This window comes from Centroberyx gerrardi, chromosome 2 (assembly GCF_048128805.1).
Source record: "Centroberyx gerrardi isolate f3 chromosome 2, fCenGer3.hap1.cur.20231027, whole genome shotgun sequence".
Taxonomy (NCBI): domain Eukaryota; kingdom Metazoa; phylum Chordata; class Actinopteri; order Beryciformes; family Berycidae; genus Centroberyx; species Centroberyx gerrardi.
In genome coordinates this window covers 32387844-32415339 of record NC_135998.1, presented here as the reverse complement: position 1 = coordinate 32415339, position 27496 = coordinate 32387844, and the positions used below count along the sequence as shown (strand labels likewise).

Below are 27496 nucleotides of genomic sequence, written 5' to 3'. Positions count from 1 at the left end.
CTTCCCTTCACATCCCCTCTCCTCAACCAAGCTGAGTGAGACTACATGAGAAAAGCTTTGAGCAGGCTCTCCCTCTCGCAACTCATCCATCTTGTCCCTCCAGTGTGGCCACTACTAAGACATTAAGACAGGAGAGGTGTTGACAAGCAGTGAGTGTTTGCTAGAGGCTAGTTCACCAGTAGCTGATGCCCTGCAAGGCATCATCTTATGGGGTTGGGAAACCAGGTCACACATCTACTGTCCTCCGGTTTACTGGCCTCACTTCTGCTTCTTAAACTCCCCCTGGACCTGGTTAACGCTGACCCGCGACCTGCAGCTGTTTCTGAGCCGCTGCTGCCTGGCTCATCTCATAGCACAGCACCACCAGCCTCTCCTTCACATCAGCAGGCGGGCTAGAAGGGAACCCACACAGCAGCAGTAGAGGCGGTGTGATAACCATAGGCGACATGGGAGTCCCTCTGTGCTGCGCGGTGGTGCTAGCATTCATCTGTCACAGTCAGAGCCTGGAGATTGAAAACCCTCTGTACAGGTTGAAAAGGTAGGATAAATAATGTTGTTGATAATGTTGATAATGATAATTATAATGTTGTTGTTTGATTTGAAATAGTTGTCTTGACAACTCTGAGCGAGGTGTTTTTCTGGGAGGTTCGGCCAGTGAAAGTGCCTTGGAAGTTTCTGAAAGAAAAACATTGCAGGTTTAAAGTCTAAATCCCATAACTTGAAGTGGTACTCATAAAGCATTATAAGGTATCATGTGCACATTATAAGCACATTGTGGGCGCATGATAATTATTATAATCAGAGCATGATATACTAAACATAATATTCAAAAAGAGTAAATATAAATACTTAATGGATAAAAAAGTTTTGCTTCACATTTAATCATTCATAGACCAACTTGTTTCAATGATTTTTCTTTTTAATATATCATATAGCAAAACATATTTGCTAACATAAAATTGTATCATTTATAATTCATGGTGATAATGAGCATAAAACCATCAGATTTAAGTTCTTTGTGTGTGTGTGTGTGTGTATACTGTATATACAGTATACATACACCCATGCAAAATTACATGTATATACATTTATGTACACAATTCTGCATGACTGAATTGAACTGTGACTAAGCAGTATGAATCCAGCAATACTACTACGTCTACTAAATAATTAATAATAATTTAAATAACTAATAATTTAGTATGAACCAAATTGCTCATCCGTTCCTCTCCAAGGTATCAGGATAGTGCCTGGTCCGATCCCAATGACTGCATGTCCAGGACGAGGCAGCCGGTGGTTGTGACCAACCCCTACAACTTCTCTGTGGACGTTCGCATGCCTGGTGTCGTCCCTACAGGGGTGAGTCCGCTTCACTGAAACACACTGCTGACTGGACCGTCTGCCTCCTGCACACACACTCACTATCTATGCAGTGTTTTCCCTAGGAAGTTTTTCAGCAGCGGTGGCAGGGATTTGTATGAAAGTGACCCTTGTTTGTTTTTAGCAGCGGTGGCAGGGATTTGTATGAGAATGACAGTTGGTGACATAATTAATTGAGCACGCATTTGTTGCTATCCAAGACCTTTACCTTTGAAACATAAACATGTAGCCTATAAGCGACAACTAAGAAATAAAAATGACAGCCGATGACAAAACTAATTACACATCTATTACTGTTCAAGGCCTTAGAGGATACTTAATGAATGCTTATGTAACATGAAATCTAGCCATAAACTACCTTTTGCTTTCGCTTTCCCTGTAACTTCAGCTGATACTCTGCAGGCTCTGTGTTGCTCCACTCAGAGAAAGATGCACTAATGGATGCGTGTGTTTCCACCACAACGGACAGTGCACAGTCACTGTTACATGCGGAATAGAGGATGCTGAAATCAATGTATGATTAGCATTTCATCAAATTGTGAAATCCCACATGAGTAGTGAACAGAATTTTGACTTTAATACTAACACTAAGTTTCATATTTATAAATACTATACTACTATGATATCACGGCAAACAAGAAAACCCATAAAGCAGTGGCACAGAGCAACGGTTACTGAGATGCTTTGCTAAGTTGCTTGTGTTACCACATAGACCTAGGAAGTCATGTTGTCATATATGGCCATGCCCAAATATGGACTTAAAATGAAGTGAAAATGAATGGGGGTTTCACATAATTGTCCCTCAAACTTGGACCTTTTTACCTATGTATATTTGTCTCTGTAATAGCGCTGGGTCCATTGATTTCTGTAACCGTTTTCAAGTCGAAGCCGTAATTTTGCTAACCACAAGCTAAACAGCTCAATGTATTATATAACTCAAACCATGAAATTATATTGTTCGTTTCCCCTAGTTCTGTCTTATTGAGAGTGGCCTTGTTTCCCTGTCTGCTGATGTAAATCCTGCTGCCAGAAACTTCAGAGTAATATTTGACTCCGACGTGAGCCACAGGTAAAAAAAAGTCGTCCAGTCCTGTTTCCTACAACTGAGAACCATCTCCACAATTAAACCAGTGCTTTCACACAGTAATCTGGAGAAAGTATTCCACGCCCTCATCTTCTCACAACTCGACTCCTGTAACTCCCTCCTTTCTGGCATAAACCAAAAGTCACTTTTCCACTTCCAACTAGTTCAGAACGCAGCAGCTAGGCTTCTTACTGGTTTTAACAGACGACATCACATCACCCCAATCCTGACATCTCTCCATTGGCTCCCTAATAATTTTAGAAAAGATTCTACTGATCACTTTTAAAGCACGCTTGAGCTCGGCTCAAAGCTATATAAGAGACATGCTGACCCCATATGAGCCTGTGCACAGCCTTAGATAGACTTTAGGCTCCAAAGTCAAGGCTTAAAACCAAAGGTGACCGTGCCTTTGCCATCATGGCCCCTCGGCTTTGGAACAACCTGCCTGAGGAGCTAAGGCTAACAGAATCAGTGACTTCTTTTAAATCACTTCTTAAAACCCATTTTCATAGACTTGCTTATGTTTTTTTAATGAATAATGTACTTGTTACACCACAGACCTATGTACACCTCACCTCATAGCCCTTACAGCTGCTGGGTTTGTTATCAGAGAGCTTTGCCTGTTTTGATTTGGCCTCTTAATGTTTTTCCATGGAGAGCATGTGCATTATTTCTTGCTTGGTGGTGTTATGGAGCCAGGACCTCCGTCTGTGTGAGTGTGGCCTCGTATTGATCCTACAGTAATGCAGTCATTACTGTTGACTCATTGACGTACACAGAGCTAATTGGCTCTCTCGGGCTCTGCAGGCTCTGCAGCTCTCTCTGGCGAGAAGGAGGCCAAGCCCTGGTTGAATCCTGTCTTTCCCATCCTTTCTCTGCCTTCCCCTCTTCCTCCAGCATAAAGCCCACATGGAGCTGTTATGGTGACAAGAAGCAGCAGTTGGGCAACGCTGCTCGATGCTTGTGGTCTCTGTTATTACTGGGGAGTTGGAAAGCACTGTAAGGTCCTATACACGCCTATTCCTGTAGGGACATTAGGTTGTTGCAGCAGCAGCAAAACTAATAGGATTCATCAGGGAAAAAGAAAAACAGAACATAAGCGCACAACTAGAACATACAAATAAGCAATAAACGTAGTAGAAACAATAAAATAACAAAAGATAAAAGCAATAAAATAGAATATAAACAGCTACTGTAAGTAAACTGTAAAAGTGGGAAGTATGGGAAAGAAATGAATTTCTAACAAGCATGGCTTTACAGTTGTTACAGTCTCAATTGCTCAATTACTAAATATGAAACATTTGGTGTATAAGAGAGTTCCTTGGCCCCCCTGTTCTGGCGCCAGTGTTATACGCGAGTGCATGTGTGTGCATAGTTTCATGTTACTAATTTGGCGTTTGTCTGAGAGGGTCCCTGTGTGTTTTTATTAAGAGGGGGAGGGCCAACTGCTGCTATTATTATTCTCCATGCAGGTTTATGACTCATCCAGCAGTGATTCAACCATGGTGGAGGGGTGGCTGATAGCTCTGCTGAAGGGGGATCACAGTGATGTAACATCAGGGAGGAGACAAGGCTCAGCCCTATTTAAGAGACCTAATGGTCCGCAGTAAAGCCCTGTCCCTGTCCCTGCCTGTCAAAACATTGCTTGCAGTGCCTATAGGCTTGTAATTTTGGAGGTAGCCTCAAAGCATTCATTTAATTCCTGTCTCAATAATGCCAGGAAGGATGGATTTTTCAGCTGGAGCAAGATAACGTGGCACTTCATGAGACAAAATAGGGGAAATTAGATGAAATAGGTACTGGTTAAGTACTGACCATCTGCTGGTGTGTGTGTGTGTGTGCGTGCCTGTGTCTGGCATTGTCTAAGCATCTAATGGCTGGTCTCATAGTTAAGGTATAGCCATAGACTGACCTAACTATAACATAACTATTACTATTTTAAATGAAATTGGGATTTGTTATGTTTTATGCTGTCGGTAGTAGACCTACAAAGCCCAGTTGTGCTCTAGAAATCCTGTGGTGGACACCTAACTGATGGACTGATTGACTGACTGACTTACTGAATAACGTGAATCTAATAAAATAAAACAAATTAAATATTACTTAGTAGCCTAAAGTCCTTGAGTAAACTGAACATGTGTTATATAGTACATGTGGAATTATTTTTGAACTAGGCTATTGAACCTTCCAGAGTTATCAAGAAAATACGAAACATATTTCTTTAGTGTTTTTTGTTGTAGGCCTATTGTATTTCAACAGACTGGATTCGTAATTTCACACACTGATCCCAATGATGTGCCAATGTGTGGACTTGCACAATTGCGTGGAGGAGGAGTTTCAAAGTTGCACTTATGCAAGGTTGATCTAAGAATCACAAGCCATGTATTAAACAGAAAGAGGAAGGGGCCTCTTCTTGTTTTTTGTTCCAACTCCACAGGTCCTTACAGAGTCTTACAATAAATGACCTAATCGAAGGCCTTAAAAATTATTAAAACGTTTTAAATCCAGTTAGTACAGGTTTTATTTTTTTCACCATGTAATCTCAGGTTTCTTTCCATTGCATGTCCACTCTTACATTAATACAGAACAGGGTTATTCGTACAATATGCATCCTATCTGCATTAGTAACTGAACACAGTTGGACTTAATGTTTCTGAGCAATTCATTTCTTAGTGTCCTTTTTCTTATTCTGCCCTTTTACAGTTTGCCAGCTTTCATTAGCTATGTTCAATCAGAATTAGGCTGGTTAATTTGGCTGAAACCTGCAGTTACATGCCAAAATACAAAAATATCAGTTTTTAGCAGAGATTCCTTGTGATTTATGTGGTGAAAAAACATTTTGGCAGCTTGGTGAGATGCGTAAACTGCATACACAGCTGTGTGTTTGATAAATCATAAACTGCAATGTTTGTCTAAATATCAATCTTAAAAATAATTGCATTGTTAAACCTATTAAACTATTAAACCTGTTTTTTTCAGTAATTAAAGAATATTTGTTACATTATGAAATAATGAATTTAAGTTTTGTGTTCTTTGTTGTCTCAGTCGGATTCTTATTTGTGCATGGCGGTTCCTGTACCAACCAGCCGTGATGCTTATATCGGTGAGTATATCCTCTTTCAAACATTTTTCATTACACAGACCAAATATAGCTGCTCTAGGAAAAAAAAATTTTTCTATTGGAGAACTTTTCAAACACTTTAGCTGGAGACAAACAGAAACACCAACTAACTTCTCATGTTCACACAAATTTCTGGCATTGTTAGGGGCAGCGTCGCTCTTCTCCTTTGTATTATTTGCTTGACCAAGACACATGGTAAGTGAACTGCCACAACACCTAGATGACATATTATCAAGTCATTAGATTAGATGTCATTGCATCTAATAAAAGAACAAAGTGATTTTTTAAATAAAATTCCTTACAATGTAGATGGGGCTCTATAGAAATTTGCTGCGGAAAATTGCGCGCTTACGCATCACAACATGTGCAAACAATAGGCCATACAATAATCTAGCAATAATATGAAACGTATCATTTTTAATTTATGGCAATGTGTATGGAAGGAATATTGTACAAGTACTGAAACGCGAAGAAATGTAGAATCACAACAACAATACCAAAAAACAATAATAGCAACATAAAATAAGCGCTGTGGTGTTTTGGGGCGCTTTTATGCCTCCATCTTTGGTGCAAAGTACTCAGTGCTGTGGTGTTTTTATTTTGTCTCCCTAAGTGCTCATTGCTGTGGTGTTTCTCTAAGATTTATTGGCTGTCCTCAGTCCTCAATGTCTTTGTGACATTTCATCATCTGTGCACTAACAGTGATGAAATACAATGTCATTTACAGTTTAGGGAGACTGTGCCGGATATTTGAGGCCAAAATAAAAGGCGGTTTTCCAAATCAAGATGCAATACAAGTTTTTTTATACACTAGGTAATGAGACCAGATAGAGATTATTATTATAATATTATCATATAAATGTAATTGAAATGAAAGTTGCCACCACCAAAACTAAACCCAGGGAAGTGTTTTAATATGCACAGAGGCTGATTTAGACAGAGAATGATGTACACCCATATCTATAGTAATCAGCAGTAATGCACACTTGGGCCAATGCTAAAGAGGGAGTTGAAGGATACAGTGCGCCAGGCAGTGTGATTCTGGTCTGGTAAATTAAGGGATTATTTTGCTAACGCGCATGCCTGCGTGTTATTTATCTGCAGCATGGATAATGAATCGTCACTTATTCAGCCCAGTTTGGTTTGAAATAGAAAAATGTTCCCTCTTGTTTTGGTTATACTGCATTAATGTGCTGCCAGATAGGAAAGGAGAGCACATGTTAATTGTGTGTGTTTGTGTCTATGTCAAAGCATTGTATCTCTCTGTCCAATATACAGTAGGGTGTGTGGCCCAATATATTGTCACAGAGAAGACACCTGTATGTGGTGTTAAACAGGGCTTTAATCCCCATCATTATACTTAAAGAAAAATAGTTAGCTCCTTAGCAGGCAATTATATTTGCCATTTCCTCTTGCATGATTTCATATGCTTCATGTAGCATTTCTATATACTTCAGGTGGCATTTATGAGGAGATAATCTATGGTAATAGCTGGGCTAAATTAGATAACAGTCAGACACAGACAAAGAATGACAACAATGGTATCCCTTCACGTTCTAGAATGATATAGATGTAACCCAACCACATTCATCAACGTGAAATATGTGTCATTTGCATAGGATCAACATCATTTTTTTTTTTTAACCTTGATTTGCCGCAGGCAGCCACTCGCACCTAGTCAAACAAACTGTCGACAAGGCATTGCCTTTCTTTCCTTCTGTAGACAGGCTCGCCGATATGCTCATATCAAAATGCATGAAGAGGCAGCAGCCACCAGCCCCCACACTGTCAGTAAAGCTCCATTCATTATTCAAACGTGGGATTAGATGGCTGGTCTGTGTCGGGGGTGTCCATCACTTTCATGTATGGAGCCACATTGACTTTCTATCAAGGCTCTGCCAAGCCTGCAGTTTCGTTTCCCTAATGAAGACCAAGGGCAATTAAATGGTGCATATTCAGAGGTGTATTTTGAATTTCTGGATCCCTTATTTATTTGCTTTTTGGAACACACAACTAGACCTGTGTGTGAGCTGCTATTTTTAATATTTCTATATTATTTGTTATAAAATGCAGGATTTTCAAAAACCTGGGGCCTGTCTCACAAACAAAGTTCGACATAGTTTGGGTATCTTTGGCTTCACAAAACTAAACAACTGCAATCCTGGCTAACTGGTCTCACGTAGGTGGTTGTCATCTTGCTCTGTCTGTCCAGGATGTTTCCATCCAGCGATGAGTGTGTTCACATAAAAGGGGCGGGGTTTGTAACAAATAGCCAATCACATGCAACAACGACAGATCCAACGTATTTAAGATAAGCTGAAACCTTATTGATCTCCGGAAGAGATCGCAACTAAGATATACAAATACTCGATAAAAAACAATAAAAGCAATAAAGTAGACTATAAATAATTGTGGGGTTTTGTCAGCATATGCTGCAGACAATTTCAACACGGTTAGTAGATTGTAAATGTGGGGAAGTATGGGAAACAAATGTATCACTAACATTTATGTTCTCTCAAGAAGAACGAACTATTTCATGAACAGACACATAAAATATGACAGCAAAAAGTAACGCTGTTGCTGCTACCCAGGCTAGAGAGGATTGCTGGAGGAAAATTGCAGGTAGTTTAAATGCGTAAGCTAAATAGGCTTAGCGCTTCCCTGTCATTTGGCACAGTGGGCATACTTTTCATTGATACAATATTGTGTTGCCACACTGAGGCTGTTGAGCTTTTCTGTTCACAAACCACTTCATGTTCCCCTGGGGCTGCGGTGATAGAATAAAGGTGTAGTCTATGGAACCAATCATTCCCGGGAATCCTATGAAGGAATTTCAGCACTTAATGCAACAGTAAATTTAATTCATTATCAAAAACTATGGTCAACTAATGTAAGCTGCCTGCTATTTGATAGAGGCCCTCTTTTATTGGTAGAGTGGGCAAATGGCCTGGAAACGCTACAAACATTTATTCTATCTCTGATGCAATAAATCATAATGGAAAGCAAAGTGGTTCTGCTGGTCTCTAAACACAGTTGCCCTGCAAATAGTCCCTCTTACTATCTGTTAATTCAGTAATATCCTCATGTACAGTTTCTTTTATTACTTGTGACATTAATTTGAGTGCATCTGTTTTTTAAAATAGTGTTTTCAAAGTGCTTTAACAAACAATTAAAAACACCATATTCATAAAATAAATGAAAACAAGTAAAACAAGAAGGCACCATGCAAAAGGAGGGTAAAGCCATAGTAAAAATGATAGGATAAAAAAAATCACATGAAAGTAAGTCTATTTTACTAAGTTCATATTTGACCCTGTTCTTTATTTTGAAAAACAAAACGAAACAGAAAAGTAACAAAGTGCGTGTCTAAATTTGCTTCAACATCAAAACAAACTCATTATTCTCAGAGGCAGGTGGAAATAGTCGGAGGTAAGGGACTCTTAATACCCATGGGGGTTGGGTAGTGTATTTTTGGGGAGTCTGACAGAGTTAGCCAAAGCGTAAAGGTTATAATTGTGGTGTTTTTCCCTCCTCAGTGGACTTTGTACCTCATGCCAGTATGGACACAGCCCACCACATGCTGCTCTATGGCTGCCAGACTCCCGTCTCCACCAACAGCTACTGGTAAGACCTCATTCCATGTGACTGTAAAAAATCACATCCCATGAACAGTTTCTACCGGCCAAAATAACCCTATCTTTTTTCATCGCTATTTCATGTACAGAATCAGGGACAGTGTGAAACATTCAAGAGACAAGAGCAGATTCAGCAAATTCAGACGCTACCTCTTTGTGTAGGGCAGTGGTTCCAAATGACAAAGACCAAATGACAATTTAGCATTATTGGTAATAGTGCTCTCTAAAACCCAACCTCTCAAGCTGCTTACCAGCAGGCCATGAATGGATGGCGAACCTTAAAGGAGCCCCACTGCTTTTCACTGGACCCCTCTGCATTGTATTACTCTGCATTTCTAAGCTAATGCATGGAAGACCATACTTTCCCCTGAGCACAGAAAGAAAGGAGACCCATTGATTCAGACGCTCACTAATAAACTTGCCTGTTACCATAGCAACTGCTGCCACCTCAACAGGGTTTGTTGGAGCTCCCATGAGAAGGTGTGTGTGTGTGTGTGTGTGTGGTATCTATCTACCTTCCCTTCCTTCATGTTGTCATGTTCGTCCCATGTTACGTGGCTGGTGACAGTGACGAAAAAAAGGTAATAGAATTCAAAGAAATATGCCTCAGCTTCATCATATAAAAATAATAATTTAACAGTGCAGATGAGAATGTTCTTTTGTAGTGTAAGGAACCATGTGGAAACACTTAAACACTTTTTGCGGCGTAACATTTTGTTTCGGGACAGATCCAAGCCAAATGAATGTCTCACAATCTGCCCTGGAGAAAAACTCCCTCCTCCCAGGCAGGCAGACTCTCCATTAAGAAGCTAAAATAATCCATTTATTTACAGTTTCTTTGGTTCCATCAAAATTTAATCTCACCTTGCCTCTCCTGAGGGGGTAATCCCCCCCATACCCCCTTCTCTCTCTCTCTCCAACACCAAAGCACATTGCATCCCAGTGTGAAGATCTGTTGGGATATTCTGAAAACTGCCTGTGAAGCCGGTTTTGACATCAAACAGAAGCAGCTCTGCAGGATCAGCGGGGGGCAGGAAAGTAGGCCAGAGCATGTGACTACTAATCAGAGCGTCACATATCCACACAGAGACAAATGGGAGGGATCCTGAACCCCCATTTTAAGTTGTTTTATCACCCACATATACAGTGCTTGTCTTCCGTCTATATACTGCTGTGGCGGACCAACATTAAAGATGAGATACCACATGAATAGCGGGGGTGGGATCCTTTTATCCTATCAGAGTGACAATTTATATGTTAAATATGGACTATAATAATGTCTAAGCTGAATTGGTCTTCTTAAAAGGTGGTATAATGGTTGGGGAGAGAAGCAAGTAAAATGAATGACTATGGCTATCAACTAAAGGTGGCTGTCGTTTGCTGTTACTGTGTTATGGAAACCTGGGGTGCATAAAGGGATAAAATCAAATCAGCAAGCATGGTGTTTCTTCCTGGAAATTTCACCTGCCACTACTCTGTGAGGTATTCAGTTCCCAAACAGTTATTAGGAGAAGCCATATATGACATGCTGGCCTACGACCTTAACTGGAGCTAATTGGGAATCATGGGCAAACTGTTTGCCTCGCTGCATTACAATTTTTTTTTTTTTTTTTTCAATGGAATAGTTCCATGTGTAGATACTAAGGACCAACAAAGTCTAGGTGTAGTGTATGGGTAGATAGTGACACCATTTCATTGTTTATTTTGCATGCGGAATGACAGTGACTATGAGAGCTAATATTCCCTTTTAGCCAGTGGTGTCTGAATGATTGTCATGGTAGGGAAACCAGGAAACGCAGTAATCCGATTGGCTGTTGATGGCCAGTGACCATGAAAAGTTCACCTTTTCTCAGCCAACGAGCTTGCTGAGCATCCACACATCTGCTGGAGTTTCCCGCTCGGCTCTATGGGAAATGAATGGACTTCTACTGACTCGCTGATCGTTATTTCCCCAATTGGTCGTGGATAAGCAGAGTGGTATTGACGGCATATCTATCTTCCCAGGGACTGCGGGAGTGTACAGGGCACTTGCGAGGATGAAGCTTCCATCATATACGCCTGGGCTCGCAACGCACCACCCACTAAATTACCCAAAGGTACGTCTCTTAACTTGAATGTCTTGCCTTCTTGTCCTCTTTTATCTCTCTCCCTAGATGTGTCTTTCTATCTCTTTATCTCTCTCCCATGCCTTCTCTCTGTATTATACATATACAGCCTGTAGTAGTTTCTCTTAATCAATGCATCTGTTCATATATTAATGCATCTTTTAGCCCCACAGACATACTTTAGCTCCACTCTTTTCGTCTCTCCTCTAACGTTCTCGAATGTCTATATCTCTGTTTTACTTCCTCTATCTCTAACTCTTTACCTCTGTTTTGCCCTCTGTGTTGCTTTATCAGATGTTGGTTTTAAAGTTGGAGGGAATTCGGGAATCTCCTACTTTGTGCTGCAAATCCACTATGGGGATGTCAGTGCTTTTAGAGGTGAGTTTCAATGGATGTTGCATTAAACTACTGGCATCCATTATTAGTCTGACTTTAAAGAACGGATCTACTGGACCTTTAGTGATGCCTACCATGCTTCTGTGTAGGATTCTCCTCATTGAACAATTTATCAATTTGGTTTAAAGGTAAGGATAGAAAAAAAGCTGTAAGCTCACTTGCTCTCCAAGCCTAGACATACACTCTGACCACCACATAAAAGCAAATGACAAATATACAATATTTTATACAATAAGGCTTTTATTTTGTGATGGTCATGGAGGTCCAGGAGTCTGCAGGTTTTCATTCCAACCAAACACTACAGTAGTTTTACTCAAGCATTTTATCATTCAAGATTCTGTTACTTTATAACATAAAGAGCTCAACAGTTAAGATGTCACCTTTATTAAACCATTCACAAATACGCTCACCTGCAGTTCTGCCCCACTACCTGGATTTGTGAAAGCGGTGGGGAGGTTCCAGGCAGGTTATAAAGACTACACAATTAATTGAACCTGCGTACTGGAGATCAATTGGACCAAACAAAGTTAAAAACTGTTAAACTGATAACTCCATTTCAAAGGACAATGGTCACTAATAGTTACAAATATAAATAATATTAAAATCTCCCAAATGATTTGTAATGGGTAAAATCTTAAAATAAAGTTCTAAAATGACAGACCTTTTTTTTCTTGGGTGATTTGTATTGTGCCATGTGGGTGGTGTAATGTGGTTAAAAGAGGTGCTCCATAAATGGCCCATTTAAAAGCATTTTAATGAATCACTTTATAAATTGTTTTATTAAATGGGCCATTTATTGTAAGTAATTGATTTCTAAATTGTTTTACTTATTTCTCTTTTAATGTGTAATGTTGTACTAGTCTATAATAATTCCTGCAACACACTTAGGACTCCAAAATAATCTATATAATTGATATCTTACATATCCTTTTCTTGTAAAACAACATGAATCCTGTCAAAACCTGCTAAACAACCACAGCAAAATAAATGGATGGAAAATGGTATTTGTTAGAATGTTAAATTTGTGTTTTGGGGAAAGCACTTCCACTATGAAGAGATCCTGAAGGAGATACTTAACCGTAATGGTGGTCATGCAGATTGATATTTCAAATTTCTGGTGGATATTTTTTTTGTTCTGCAGACCACCATAGAGATTGCTCAGGACTTACCTTAAGAATGACTTCCAGACCGTAAGTATTTCCTTTAAAAGAAATCTACCTCTTCTTTTTATACTACATGCAAAACAGTTAATTCAGCCGAGTTTTTATAATGAAACCAGAATGTCCAGATGTCAAGTTATATGACATCCAGTCCCCAACAACAACCCATGATGACAAGCCTGCCAAGTGGTAATTTTTAATTGAATTAAAAAAATACACAGGATTTGATCTAGACTGCACCAGTGACTCCTGTAAACAGAATTTGGTCTCTGAAATTGCCCCTCATCAAAATCATAGGAAATGGAAAGTTTGTACTGAGTATTGCTAGAGAAATACCTATGGGATACCTATGGAAAGGGTTAGGAGGTTAGGGTGCTTGTTAGGTATGCACAAAATGTTAGGACCTTCAGTGTCAACTTTAACTGCTTTTATTTCCCTTAAATAAACAGAAGAAATCACAGAGAGATCTCTTAGTAAAGAGATCAGTTTCCCCAGGGAAACCTCTGGGAATAGATGAACGGAAACTTTACAAACTGCTAGTCTGTAACCGCCGTGGTTCTTTGTCTGTTCCCGCCCTCACAGGCAGCCATTCATTGCTGGCATGTATTTGTTGATGTCCGTGGACACCGTTATCCCTCCAGGAAAACGAGGTATGCTTGTATGAATGTGTATTCTGTCGTGGATGAAAATATGACAGCCACAGCACAGTCCCAAGCTGAAGCAGTCTTTCCCTTTCGCTTAGTGTCCCTTTTGCAAACACAGTCATCCAATTACTCTAATGACTCCCCATACAAGACATGTTTCTCTTTTAATTAGAAGCAATTCGTGAGCAAGGAGATTGCAAGCTAACCCTTTTTCTCTCCGGCATGCGTGGAGCTACTTGCACAAATATTTTTTAATTTGTCACCCAGGCCAGGAAGTAACTGTTTTAACACTTTTTTGTTGAGCTCAGTTTTTTATGCTTAGTTGCAAAGTAATTTCTGACACCATTTAACATTGCTTTTATCTGCGAGACGTCTAATTCTAATTGTTGCTCTGTGTGTGCAGTCACCTGATGTAATAGCAAAGAGTTTCTTTTCATCACAGTTACAAATGCAGACATCGCCTGTGATTACACTTCCTACCCCATCTATCCGTTTGCCTTCAGGACCCACACACATCACCTTGGTGAGTTATGTCAAGTAACTTATCAGTATGGTACATGGAAGATAGAATAATCTCATAGGTATAATAGCTTGGTAATGCTGAGTTACTCTCTCTTGTTTGTTCTGGTCACTACTCATTTTCAGCATACATTTTTTGTATCAGTAGTAATCTGGTATGCTATCTTTGTTACAGGTAAAGTGGTGAGCGGCTACAGGATCCGAGATGGGAAGTGGACCCTCATTGGGCGACAGTCTCCTCAGCTACCACAGGTATGTCATAGGGCTGTCACTTTAACAAAAAATCGAATTCCTTCATCAATTGGGTTTAGGGTTAGCAGAAATGTAGATGAGTATGAATTCATTTGAATTCAGTATTTGTAAGGCTAATTACCCAGTTGCCGATAATTAGTTGTCTTGCATGTTTTTCTGTTTGTATCCACAAGAGGGTGTCGGGGCACAAGCACATAGAGACTCAAAGTAAACTTGAATTTTATTTGGGCCTAAACAAGAGACTACATAGCAGGATGGTAGCAGAATATAGCCCCTTTCACACAGATGGAAAAAGACAGCTTGAAGGCTTTCTTACATATTGCGCAGTAAACGTTGTGATGACGTGTTACGCTATATGGCAAAAATAAGAAATCAGAAATTGCCATACGCCAAGCCACTTAAAAGCTGAAAGACAATAATACAATAATAGAGAATAATAATTAAGCTGCTGCAGCATTGCGTTGTTTTTGTAAAATTACAAACAATAATACTATCGCAGGTTTTTCTTGCTTTATATTTTTCACTGCCACTGTGCGCTGGCAAACATCTCATATCCAGTTAACCAGGGGATATGGCATTGGGTAGCTGCTAGACTCCAACACTTTGTCTGTGGTGTAAGTGGCATGAAGAGCTGGTCCATGGGATATTCCTGTCTCAAGACTGTATGCGAGAGCCTCTCCTCCTTCAGGGTGTGTGTGTATGTGCCTGCGTGGTAAACACATATTCACATAGTAATGCGTATGTGCTCTTGTGTCTGGGAAGGATGCCAGCTCAACACAGATTATCAACACAAAGCCTTTATCAGGCCTGTGTAGCTTTACCATTGGTAATACAGCAGCTTAATGAGCCAAAGAATAAACTGCACTTCCCGTACATGATAGAAGAATTATGTCTGGATTTGGGTGGCTTATGTGCTACCTCTCATTTCCATGTCTCCCCACCTAAAATCCAATTGAGTGCATCCTTCTGGAGTTGCCAAGACGCGACCACTGTTGGTGTTGTCGCCACCTGTGATATCTATGGACGGTTGCCTCCATCTGCTTCCCAACATCTATCAGGAGGCCTGTATGGCTCTTGGCCCCAGGTTGGAGCTGCCACTCGCCCAACGTTGGAGAAAAGACTAGAGACTCCTGTGTGCTCTGTTTAGCTAGTAACCATATTTTGAAGACAAGTGCAAGATAGTGTATCTTCAAAGTCTTTGCTGCATGAATTTTGATTCCCTCTTGATGTGGTTGAAATGCAGTTTTGTGAATGGGACAATTAGCCATAAGGTTGCCGTTGTCTGATCAAGGCAGGTTTAGGAAACAAAGTTGATTTGAGTCCAGTGATATGTGGCAAATAGTTGAGTATCAGGTATAGTTGACATGAACTTGTTTGTTCAGATTTGAAATTATCTGTATTTCCAGTTTCCAGCTATATTCCAATTTGAATATGGACTGGATACTGTACTGCGGTTTGACATCAGATCCCCCTTTATAAGTACTTGAAATGTGATCAAGCCGCTAGACACAATTAAGATAACCGAAACAGAAAACGGAAACCTATTTGTTGCTGTTGATGACACAAAACAAACCCCAGCAAGATCTGTCTGTTTTACTTATCATATATTATATATATATATATACTATATTCAAGATAGAGTTACTGTTAGTTCCAACATCAAATACCCAAAGGTAAATGGGCCAGACAAACAATGACAAGCTCTGATGGCCAAAACGTTAGCATGTTTGTTGACATTGCCAAAATACATTGGTGAAATTGAGATTAGTGAACTTTGTCCTGAAGATCTGTGTGTGTGCTACCTATTGACCTTTGGGTATTTGATGTTGGAACTATATGACTTTGGCTAAGCACCACAAACAAATACTGGGTAGACGCGTCCTTTCATCGATCCAGAGTTACTGTTAGTGTTGGTCTGTAGGGATGGAAAGACCCTGTGGTGGGACAGCGTGAGGGCCCAGACTGGCAGGATGGCAAATGGATACATTTGGCTTTTGGGTACAACTAAAAAATACTGAAGAAGGCTGCCTTCATGTGTTTTTATTGATACAGCACATAAGCACTTAATTATTTCAAGCAGTGCTTCTCACCACATTGATAGCTTTTGACAGCCAGGAATATATTTCTCATTCACTTTCTCTACCCGCCTTTTCCAAGCCAGTCAAGGGATTAATTCCAAGAATTTCCTGATCACAACTCGCATATAGAGTGCTGTTATTGCATTCTGACTGAGCTCTGCCAAATCTGCATCTAACTGATTTCCCCCCCAGGCTTTCTATGCTGCTAACAAGGATGTGGATGTGAAGTATGGTGACACCATCGCTGCCCGATGTCTATTTACTGGCGAGGGGAGAACCACAAAAACATACATTGGGTGAGTTCTGCTGCAAAAGCCCCATATGCTGGCAACAATATTTGCACATAATTATTTCTCAATCCAACTTATGTACACTATAGAATCTCACTGGTGACAAGTACCATTTGTAATTATGGTGCTACACAGACTGTCTGCATGGTAGACAAGTTCTTGTTTGCCCATCCAAAAGGCTCTGTTTGGACTGTGTTTGCATGTAGTCATGCAACACTGGATTGTGACAGCTTGCTGCTGTTGCTTCCCAGATTCCCCAGACATATTGTCTATCTCTTCTATTTCTGTCTTTCTCTGTTTCTGTTTACGGTTATTTTCAACCTGGGCCTTATTTTCCTAGTTTTTGTCATCATGACGTTTGATGGGGTTGAAAATTTCATCACTCACTTCACTGTAGAGTGTTCATACCTCCAGGTCGCAGGGAGCGCTGCCGCAAATACAAACATAGGGCCAATGTAATCTCCAACAGTTGAATCCAAAAAGCGATTAAAATTAGTCTTGTCAACACAATAACACTCACACTGCAATGGAACCTTCCTACATCCAGTGTCCATTGGATGTAAGAAAGGAAAGGAAAGGATCCATTGTTTGAAACTTGCGAATACTGCAATATTGTTATTTTAACTAGCATGAGCTCACTGGCAAATAGTTTGTTGATGCTGCGTTCATCGGATGTTCTGTAGTCCAAGGTATGAACTTGGCAGTCCAAGGTATGAAAAATCATACTTATCAGTTATACTCACACTAATACAATCAATGACGCTCATAAAAAGCAAGAAATATCTGCAGCATCTCTGAAGAAGAAAACATAAATTCTTATAAATAATTAATAGGGAGAACTAGTGGACAAACCAGGCACTGCAATGTTTTAATAGATTGAGACCCATAAACTTTAGAGATTTAATTCTCTTGTCAGAAAAATATAACCAGGGGCTTTTGGTTATTGGATTCCTCATACCTTAATCCTTAATTGTGCCAAAGCTTTTCCAAATAAGTCATAGTTTCAAAATTCTTGACAGTTAAGAATCATCAGATATCAAAATGGTCGACCATAGCCCAAACTAATTCATATCTATGCAACCAGTAAACATTTTTGCAACAAAATGTGCCAGGAATAGATAAGTAGTCTTAGATAAGTTTGTAGCTTATGATACAGTGTCAGCAAGATCCGAGACGGTCAGTGTCAAAACCTTGTTTTTTCAGGTTAATTGACATGGAATGAGCCAGGTGTTGTTCATATCCACTGTTTTTTCTTCTAATGTCATTTGAAAAATGTAAAAGTACAAGAAAGCTATGGAAATGCCTGCTTTTTGCCTGGGGTTTCAACAGTGCAGTTACTTTAACATTTTGTTAATTTAAGGGCAGTTATCACACTGAAGTATTTTGACAGTTTTTATTTGGAACACTCAACTTAAACTTTTGATACAACTAAAATAAAAACTTGTAATACTCTTACATGTTTTCATCTTCAGTTGGTAAAATAGATTGCGATTGTTTCATCCCTGGCAATGACAGTCACCCTACAAAGCTTGCAGATGATAGTTAGATGATAGTGCACCATGAGTCCAAAATACCTATATTTATACCAGTATTTAGCACAAGGCTTCACTAAAACCAGCAGCAACACATTGTGTGTTCATGCTCTACTTGACCACTTCAAGATTTTTGAGTGAACTACTCATTTAAGCTTGGCCTAATACCTTTTTATTTTTTTTCTGCAGCGGTACTTCTGACGATGAAATGTGCAACTTCTACATCATGTACTACATGGATAGTAAACATGCCGTCCCCTTCATGAACTGCATGGAGACTGGCTCCAAGGAGCTGTTTCGTCATATTCCAGCTGAGGCCAGTGTTCCCATCCCTGTCAGTCCAGATCATATGATGTCCATGATGCACACGGGACACGCAACAGGTACAAAAGGCACTGAATATGGTCTAATACCTTGATACACATCCTAAACTAAGAGCTGCTTTTCCAATCAGCACTTAATCATTTTGGATTTCCATCAGATAGAATGAGAATGTAGACTAAAGGGTTTTCACAGACTTACTTTGCTTAAAAGACATTTATAAGACATTTAGAAATTTTGACATTTCCTGTCCTTTCTGTTTGAATGTCACAATCTACCGTATGCACTCTTTCAGGCATCTCTGTTTTTGTTTTGCTTAGTTTACAAAGAGACAATCTGACTAAACTCTGTTCTTCCCCCAAAGATCATCAAGATAACAGATCACAATTGGAGACAAAGAAAGCAGAGGAGGAGGTGCTGGATCAGGGTGAGTCCAAGGGCAACAATCTGCACCACTTAATTACACTGTGTTCGTACAACTATAGCCATCTATATATACACTATACGCTATAGCCTAAGTTGTTTCATGTTACACTCTTCTCTAAATCTGAAATGGCAAAGATTATTGGATTAGTGAAAAATCTGTCCCCATCAATTAGGCCATAGACAAGCTGCAGCCAATGGGTTGTTCTCTGTAGTTGAAAGGCAGTGTATTCATCATCCATTGTAGAAAATTCCTGAATTCACTAATTGGCCAAACAAGTGACAATATTTCACTAGGCAACATATTCATTATTGTGTATGACCCAGTGTCCACATCATTACTTTCTGTTGACCCCCTCAGACTGACCCCATAGAAAAGTAGTAGGGGGCAGTGTGACCCCCTACAAACCATCCTGGATCAAACTTGATCTAGATACCTGGCTTAAGCGCACTGCAGTAAAACAGTTCTAATACTGTCTGCCATGGCATCCTCCAAGATGTTGGTGGGTAGTCTGTGATACTTAACTAACAGACCCAAATTTGACTAGATGGTAACATGATCTGCCTGTCCTAAAGACCTAGGTCGTCTTTTGTACTCTTTACATGCTCATCTTCAGGAACAGTTTCAGTAAATGTGGCATTCTGTTTCACTCATGCTGATGATGCAAAACTCAATGTATCAAAAAACCCTGGTGATACAACACAGCTAAAATAGCCTCAAGTCCTATATCTTAGACATCAACAGTTGACGAACAATTTTATTCTCTTTAATGAAATTAATTGCATTCATTTCAGTTTAGGGCCTATTCCAGGCCCCTATTCAACACAAATTAGTACCACTGTGTGTTTCTACTGTTGGCCACTGAGCAGCTCCAATGGAGCAGTTGGAAGTTAAGTACATTGCACATGGGTGGCATGTGCAATGGGATGGCATTTTTTTTTGCTGTCCACTTTTGTGCTACCTTGTGCTACATTTTGTGATACTTTAGGGTTGTTTTGTGTTTCCTTGTTGTACTTCGGAGTATTTTGAGGGTCCCCAATGAAATGAGGAATAATTCAATTTCACTATTATTTCACTCACTAAAGGCTAACACAGTGAGAAAATGCGTAAGCATTACTGTTCTGATATAGCTTTCACCTTCCCCACTGTTACCTCTCCACCTACAGAAGAGATTGTTATACAATTCTATACTAGATATAAATACCTAAATAAAAACTACAAAAATCTTCTCAGATGGGATTGCTTGGGATAAAGTCTTTAAGTCTCAATTTGGACTCTGTGGTCTAATGTGGATCTATTTGGGGGTCCTTGGCATGAATCATTTTGGGAACCCCTGATTTGGGGTACTTGTTACGATTGGTACTTTATGGCATATGCAGTCATATGTAATGGTACTTTGTAGTGCTGTCTGGTGCGTTCTGTGTTTTAGTAGGACCCATAAAAAGCATGTTTCTGTAAGTTTCTGCTTCCATGTCACTGGAAATCAGTTTCAGCCCCTCTAATCCCTAGTGCAAAGGCTGCTGAGGTGGAATTATGAACACTTTATTCAGGACGGCAGAGATTGGCTCCTTAAAGCTGTTGGTTGCCATGGAGATGTGTGCCACATCTTGTTTAAGGCTAATAAGAGTGGTGTTATGGAGGGAGGTTCACTCTCCCTTTTGTGCCTCTATGGTTATTGCTTCCTCTGTGTTCTGCAGCAACAAGCAGAACGTTTCTGTCACAGATTTATTTAAGATAGTCAGCCAGGAAGCCTGAGAAATTGGTTAATTCAATGAGGCCGGACAGGTTCCACACACACACACACACACATACACACACACACACACACACACACACACACACACACACACACACACACACACACACAGTCTTACTTAAGTCACTTTTGGGGTATTTACATAGACTTACATTCATTTCCTGGAGACTTACCCTAACCATAACCATAACCACTACTTGCCTAAACCTAACCCTTACCCTAACCTTAACTGACCCAAAAATCAGCTTTTTACCAATTGGGGACACGGCTTTTGTCCCCAATTGCACAAGCCGTCCCTAATCAACTGGTCTTAAGTCTGGTGTGTGTCCCTGAAAGTGACTTAAATCATACCCACACACACACACACACACACACACACACACACACACACACACGCACACGCACACGCACACACACACACAGACATACACACACACGTTGTTAACCTTTAGAAGCAGGGATATGCAGCAGGAGATGATGCATGTTTTATCATGTCTTTTAGATTTCGATAGAGGAAGGGGAAATGGAGGAGGGGTGCAGAGATGATTTGCTTTGATTCACACTTGTCGGAGACCATCTCAGGACACAAGGCCTCTACTGGAGGCACATTTCACAGCGGGCGAGTAGGAACGGGAATTGATTTTATCAATGTTGATTCACTAATTGTTTCTTTTTAATGATCCCATTCCTTAATGAGAAGCACATCACCCAACTGTACACTAAGTGAGGTTGTGACTTGATGTAGTGAGGCTCTGGTAGCAATGTGTCTTGTATCTGACAAGACAAGGCTCATAATGATGCCTGAGGCCAGATATTCTTTCAGTCTTTTTTTTCTTTTGCTTGTGGCTACTAACCATCGATTATGTATTGTGGGCTATACAACAATTCCAGGAACAATACCATGGCATTTGAGGGCTTAACACAGAGTTGGGGGAGTTACTGCCAGGACCGCCATAACAGCCTCCATATTATTATTCTTTTTTTTTTTTTCCTGGTACAGAACATTTTTGCCTCAATTGCCATCAATTTTTGGCTGGCATTTTGGATTTTTTTGAAAAACCTTTCAAAAATCTTCAGAATGACACAAAATTTTACAAGTACATGAACTGGGTAATCCTTTACTTAGTTTGCGATAAGCTATGGGATAGGTTCGAAAATGGTGAACCTATGAATCTTTTTTTACTTTGCACTGAAAGCATTATGTTTGCATGGCATTGCCTGGCACTGCCTGCCCATCTGGTAATAATACTACAAGCCACACAGTAACTATACTGTTCAATGTGGTTCCAGCCATAGAAACAGATAAACATACACACATTTTCGCACACCTCCCTCCATGCTGATTAGATAGACCACAGCCACACATGAGTCATTGGCCATCAACAATTAAAAATGTGAATGACGAGAAGGCCTCGTTGCCTATGGAAGAATCTCATTGAATACCAAAAAGAGACGATGTTCAAATGTTCTTCTGACGCAAAATAAATGGGGACCAATTCAACAATAGGAATATGGAGGTAGGCTGTTAGACAAAGCTTGTAGATTGCATTCTCTATGCAGAGGAAAAACTGTTTTGCATGTCCTAGATGTTGTTTGAACAGTGTGTGTGCAAACAGACTAGAGCTCTGGGCAAATCCATAAGTCAATACACAGCCTAATCTACTCCTTGGTGATGTGGAGAATCTGGTTTACGGAGCAGTTTGAGATGGTGTTTTATCTGTAAGAAAATGATATTCTTATCTGGCTTCTCTGAGTAATGATGGACTATTCCTTTAGTAAACAAAAGACATTTCATCATTAGTCATGTTCTCTAGAAAGTAGGCCAAAAATCCTATAGCTTTATTTGGTCTTTTACATTATTAAGCTCTAAAGGTTTGAACAATTATGTTTAAATGCAGAATGGGGCTCAAAATGTAATGGTTTAGGTAATATATTATTTTAGTCTAACCCTGTACTGCACTGTAACAGTAGTCCAATTAACAGTTTGAGGAGGTTGTTTGCATTGTTTGTGTGCGTGGGTGGTGACTTTGTAGAAGCCCATATCTCACATGAAAGCAAAGCAGCAGTAACTAAAATGGTAACGAATACCCCATTAAGGGGGTTGAAAATTGATTGATATTCACATACACAGGCAGTAATTTAGGAATGCCCAAATGGAAAATTAAACCTCTTATTAATCAAGAAGATGTTGATCAGATTGCAGCCAAATTGTGTGTGTTAGAATGATGCATGATAGCAATACCAGTTGTCATGTCAAATGGCACCAAACCTTTTGGAGAGCAAATATGCATCCAAGGGGACAACCTCAATAGACCTACAAGCACAAGAATTTAACATCAGCAGCATCAAGTCCATCTGACCACAAGGACCAAAAGTGGCCCTAACACAAGAGTTCACTTCAAGGCCCCACAAACAAGGAAGAGAAAGAACTCCTTTAAGGAAGCCCCTAGTGATGCCTCCTCTACAATCCAACAACATCTTACCCCCTTTTTGGGGCCAACACCACAGCCCAATATTATCCCAATATAAACCTGCTGCTTTGCCCTGCGTGAAAGATTTATGTTTTTATGCATTGACACTTAGAGGGACCTCATATACATTGTAAACTATAGACTGTAGACTATACTGTACATATCACTCTGCAATTAATATGGTGAGGTAGGGACAGACAATGTCATGCAAACATAATGGGGTGTATTCATAAAACTTTACAGCCAGCATTACCATGGTGGTAGTGGCTGATACCATGGCGGTAGGCATTTACCCTATTCATAAACGCACATTACTGCCTCAATTTACCACTTGCGCTCTTTTAGTGCCAACAGCCTCTGCATATTTCATTTCATTTCATTTATTCATTTATTTGACAGGGACAGTGCACATTAGAAGAGGAAAATGTGCCAGTTAGCCAGAGGCTAATTTTCATCGGTAGTCCCTGGACAGTTAAAAACTAGAAATACATAATCGAGAATATAAAACATAGTATAGAGCAGAGACACGCAGATAATATGATTCAACAACACAAAAAGGACAATTGTAGTCTTACAGATACACAGGGGAAAAAATAAATAAAATATTAATAATAATCATAAATGAGTAAATAAATTACGATTACTATTGGTGTGAACATATTTAAGTGTCGTTGAGCCAAGTTTTTAGATTTGCAAAGAATAACTGTATGGATATAGTGTTTCGCAAATTAGCTGGTAATGAGCTCCAAACGTGAGCTGCTTTAATTGCAAAACTTGACTGACGAAAGGAACTTTTCCTATGTGGAACTATACAGACTCCTCTTGTGATGGAACGAGTGGACCTACCTGTGTTTCTCTTAATAAAAATACTAAGTGGAGGTGGGGCTAATCCGTGAAGTATTTTAAAAACTAGCAGAGCATCACAGAGAGTAATTAAGTTTGTGTAATGATCTGGTTTTTGGCTGGGCCGCAACAGCGGGGCCAGCCCTATAAACGCGAATGTCTGTCACTCACTGACTGACTGACTGAGTGATGAAGTTACACCATTGGTCGGCCGTGGCACGTGGCACATCATAGGATCACAGAGCCATAAATTTAAGTTTCGTTTTCTCCGCCATCTTGTTTCTCTGCTGAGATCGGGAGCCCGTTTCTCCCACACAGTAAGCAGGCTGACCAATATCATGCATGTAAGCTGAAGCTAAAGTAGAATCTATACAATTATATCATATCGCCGTTTATTTCGATGCATATGCGCGAGCTCAGTCACCTGACAGCCCTCTGTTCTGTCGGCGGAGAGAGAGACACAGACAAGCATGGAGGTTTCGGCGCGCCGAGGGCTTACTGCTGATGCTTCCCGGAGTTTCCCGGGGGCACGGTTCCGGCCAGTACCGATAGCTTTGTTCCCGGTGATCCGGCCGAGATTTCGGCGGGGGTCCCGACGGCGATGCGTCACCGGGTGTCCGGCGAATGGCATTTTCGGCACCAATGGGTACCAGAGCGACTGGCGCTTGGATCGGGAGGATCAATGCGGGCCGTGGGCGCGGTGGAGAGGACAGCGGCGGAGAGAGGAGACGGGACGCGCTGGAACGGAGATCAGTATGGATGTATGGACTATTATTCTGTATTAACAGTCTACAGCGGAGTTAGTTACACCATTGGTCAGCCGTGGCACGTGGCACACCCATACACGGTCCAGCCATATACTAGGTTTTGACCTAGTCTTGTTTAACTTTACCTGTGATAAAGTGAGTGCTGCAGATGTTTTTTTAGCTTCAATCAGCAGCGGCACTCTCTATTTAGGCAACTTCTGGTTTTTATGATCACAAGTGTTGAGGCTTATTGTACAGATACGGATCCGGATGAGGGAAAAAGGTACGTGCGTGCAGTCAATAGATTGAACAACTTTTTATTTTGTGGCGGCCGTGCCGATATTGTGCCGGTGCGCCACAAATGAGTCTATGTATGGGAAACACTGCATTACATCTATCAAAAATAGTCACATTGCATGGAGAATTAAAGAGTCAATTTTCCTGTGTGGTACTACAGGCTAATAAAGGGGCTTGTTGAGAAGCCTGGACTTATCCCAGGGCTAAAATTACCACAGTGAGTGGTAAAAGGAGTAAAGTTATACCATGCTGGCCTGGGGAAAGGTTCTCAGTCACCTCAATGTCTTGCCGCAAACTAGGGTGGACCCTGAAGATCTACAAACTGGGACTGCTCTACTGGTAATTAACGAGAGACTGGCTTTGATCTGAACTCTATATGCGCAAACACCTCTAAGAAGTCATAAATATTCGCTACTGAACATGTAACTGTCCTAGGGGCTTAGGGAAATCATGTCTTTCCCTTTAAACTGACAGAAATGTATGTGTGGAAGGAAATAGTGGACATAAAAGTATATAGGCTGTAAACGTAGCCAGCGCTGCACAGAATGCATCAAGTTCCATCACACCTTCCTATCCTCTCCCCTGTCCTCTCTGTTTCCTGCTGGCTAACACCTATTCCTTTTTCTAGCTACCTCATCACTTTCCCAATGAATGCACCTGCCCCTCTATCCTCTTCCCTCACCTCGGTTTCCCGCTAGCTAACATCTACCCCATCACTTTCCCAATGGAATACACCTATACCCTTCCTAACACTATCCCTTCTTTTGCTCTCTGCAGCGGGAACTTGCACACAACCACATCTTCTCCCTTTGCTTTCTTTCCCTCCTTCCCTGTCTTTCTTCCCTGTGGTCTGTCTCTGTCCTGTTTGTGCAGGTGACTTCTATTCTCTTCTGTCCAAGCTGCTAGGCGAGAGCAAGGACGTAGTCCACATTCATAAGTACAACCCCAGCAAGATGCAGAGAGCCCAGGCCGAGTTGGTGGCTCAGATTGATAGCATAATGCAAAAGAAGGACCTGGGCTGGCCCAGTTCCAGACTAGCCTTCCCATCCAGGGAGGACACCATTCTGGTGAGGGACAGAGTGCACAAGTTTCACCAGCTTGAGGCCACGGCCAGGCCGCCAGGAAGCAAGATGCTCACTGAAAATCAAGGTGGGTCCAGGACTATATTTTATTGTTGTTGCAAGAAATCCCCTTTTTGTTTTTCCTTTGGCATGGTGCAGTTTTCGCATGCACACACTTTGGTAATGTGCAGCCTCTTATGTTATATATATGTTTGTTTTTTTTTTTTGTTTTTTAGTCAATGTTCCCCCATTTCACTGCCATCATTAATAAGCCAATGCGAGAGGTCAGTCTGGTCAGATCAGGTTTTTTTGCTCTAAATATTGATCAGACTGGAGGTGTAGCTGACCACCTTTGGGATGATTGTATTTATTCAACTTGTCCGGAGACTGATATTTAATAATTAAATTGGTCTGGAGAGTGGAAACATGTTGACTAAGCTGATTCCATTACAGCGTCCTTGCTCCACTGGAGTGTATACAGTTGTAGCTTTCTGATGTGAATAGGTTTCATGTGCAGCATTCTGTTTCTTCCTTTCTGAAATTCCTGCCTGAGAGCCTAAAACAAAGCTCTGTCATCCTCTTGGTACATCACTGACGGATCTCGTCCAATATTTTGCTTGAGTAGCTTCCTGCCCAATGCTAATCAAATTGCGCTTTTGTTTTACCCTTTAACAGTCACCCCTGGAAAGAGCTATGGACGTTTTTTTTTACTTTAATTTCCCATCACTAGCAACCCAAATATCAACCTCCAACATTTTTACTATAGAAGTCTGGCATACAGTTGAGGTGTCCTTTAGGGTAAAACTTGCTTTACTTAAATAACATAATTTCTTTCAACATATGTGCATAATCTTTACAAGACCTTACATATTGTTTTAGAATCTCTACTTTACTGACATAATCATTATCTTGATCATTACCCCCCCTCCTATTTCCCTCAAACACCATCCCATCATGCTGACTTTTTTCTGGGTTCTAACCTTTGCAGACATGCATGTTTTTGGGGAGCTCTGGCACTAAGAATTTCTGACTATTCATACTTTTTGTAATATTCTTATTATTTAAGGTATGTTCTAATGGAGAAACATCATTGGTAACACTTTACAATAAGGGTACATTAATTAATTAATGCTTAATAAGCATTAACTAACCCTTAATTAACAGTTAACGAATGTGTCTGGTAATCATTTACTAATGGTGTTCATGTTAACTAAGGTATTAATTTATACATTATTTAATAGTCATCTTTATAAACTATTAAATAATGTATAAATTAATACCTTAGTTAACATGAACACCATTAGTAAATTATTACCAGACACATTAGTTAACTGTTAATTAAGGGTTAGTTAATGCTTATTAAGAATTAACTAACCCTTAA

The 27496-nt window shown here is 40.3% G+C and overlaps 1 protein-coding gene across 2 annotated transcripts in view; it reads left to right on the top strand.

Annotated features, from left to right (window-relative positions):
• Nucleotides 1-349: 349 nt before the first annotated feature.
• The window catches only part of pam (peptidylglycine alpha-amidating monooxygenase), a 42798-nt gene continuing 15651 nt past the window's right edge, over nt 350-27496 (top strand). For both annotated transcript variants that reach the window (XM_078287242.1, XM_071906075.2), the window contains exons 1-13: nt 350-538; nt 1236-1359; nt 5510-5567; nt 9122-9209; nt 11225-11316; nt 11620-11703; nt 12863-12911; nt 13464-13531; nt 13968-14048; nt 14220-14296; nt 16567-16670; nt 18386-18579; nt 18882-18944. In XM_078287242.1, the coding sequence (XP_078143368.1) occupies nt 447-538; nt 1236-1359; nt 5510-5567; nt 9122-9209; nt 11225-11316; nt 11620-11703; nt 12863-12911; nt 13464-13531; nt 13968-14048; nt 14220-14296; nt 16567-16670; nt 18386-18579; nt 18882-18944 (1174 nt within the window). In that variant the 5' untranslated portion in view covers nt 350-446. The remainder of the gene's footprint in view (nt 539-1235; nt 1360-5509; nt 5568-9121; nt 9210-11224; nt 11317-11619; nt 11704-12862; nt 12912-13463; nt 13532-13967; nt 14049-14219; nt 14297-16566; nt 16671-18385; nt 18580-18881; nt 18945-27496) is intronic.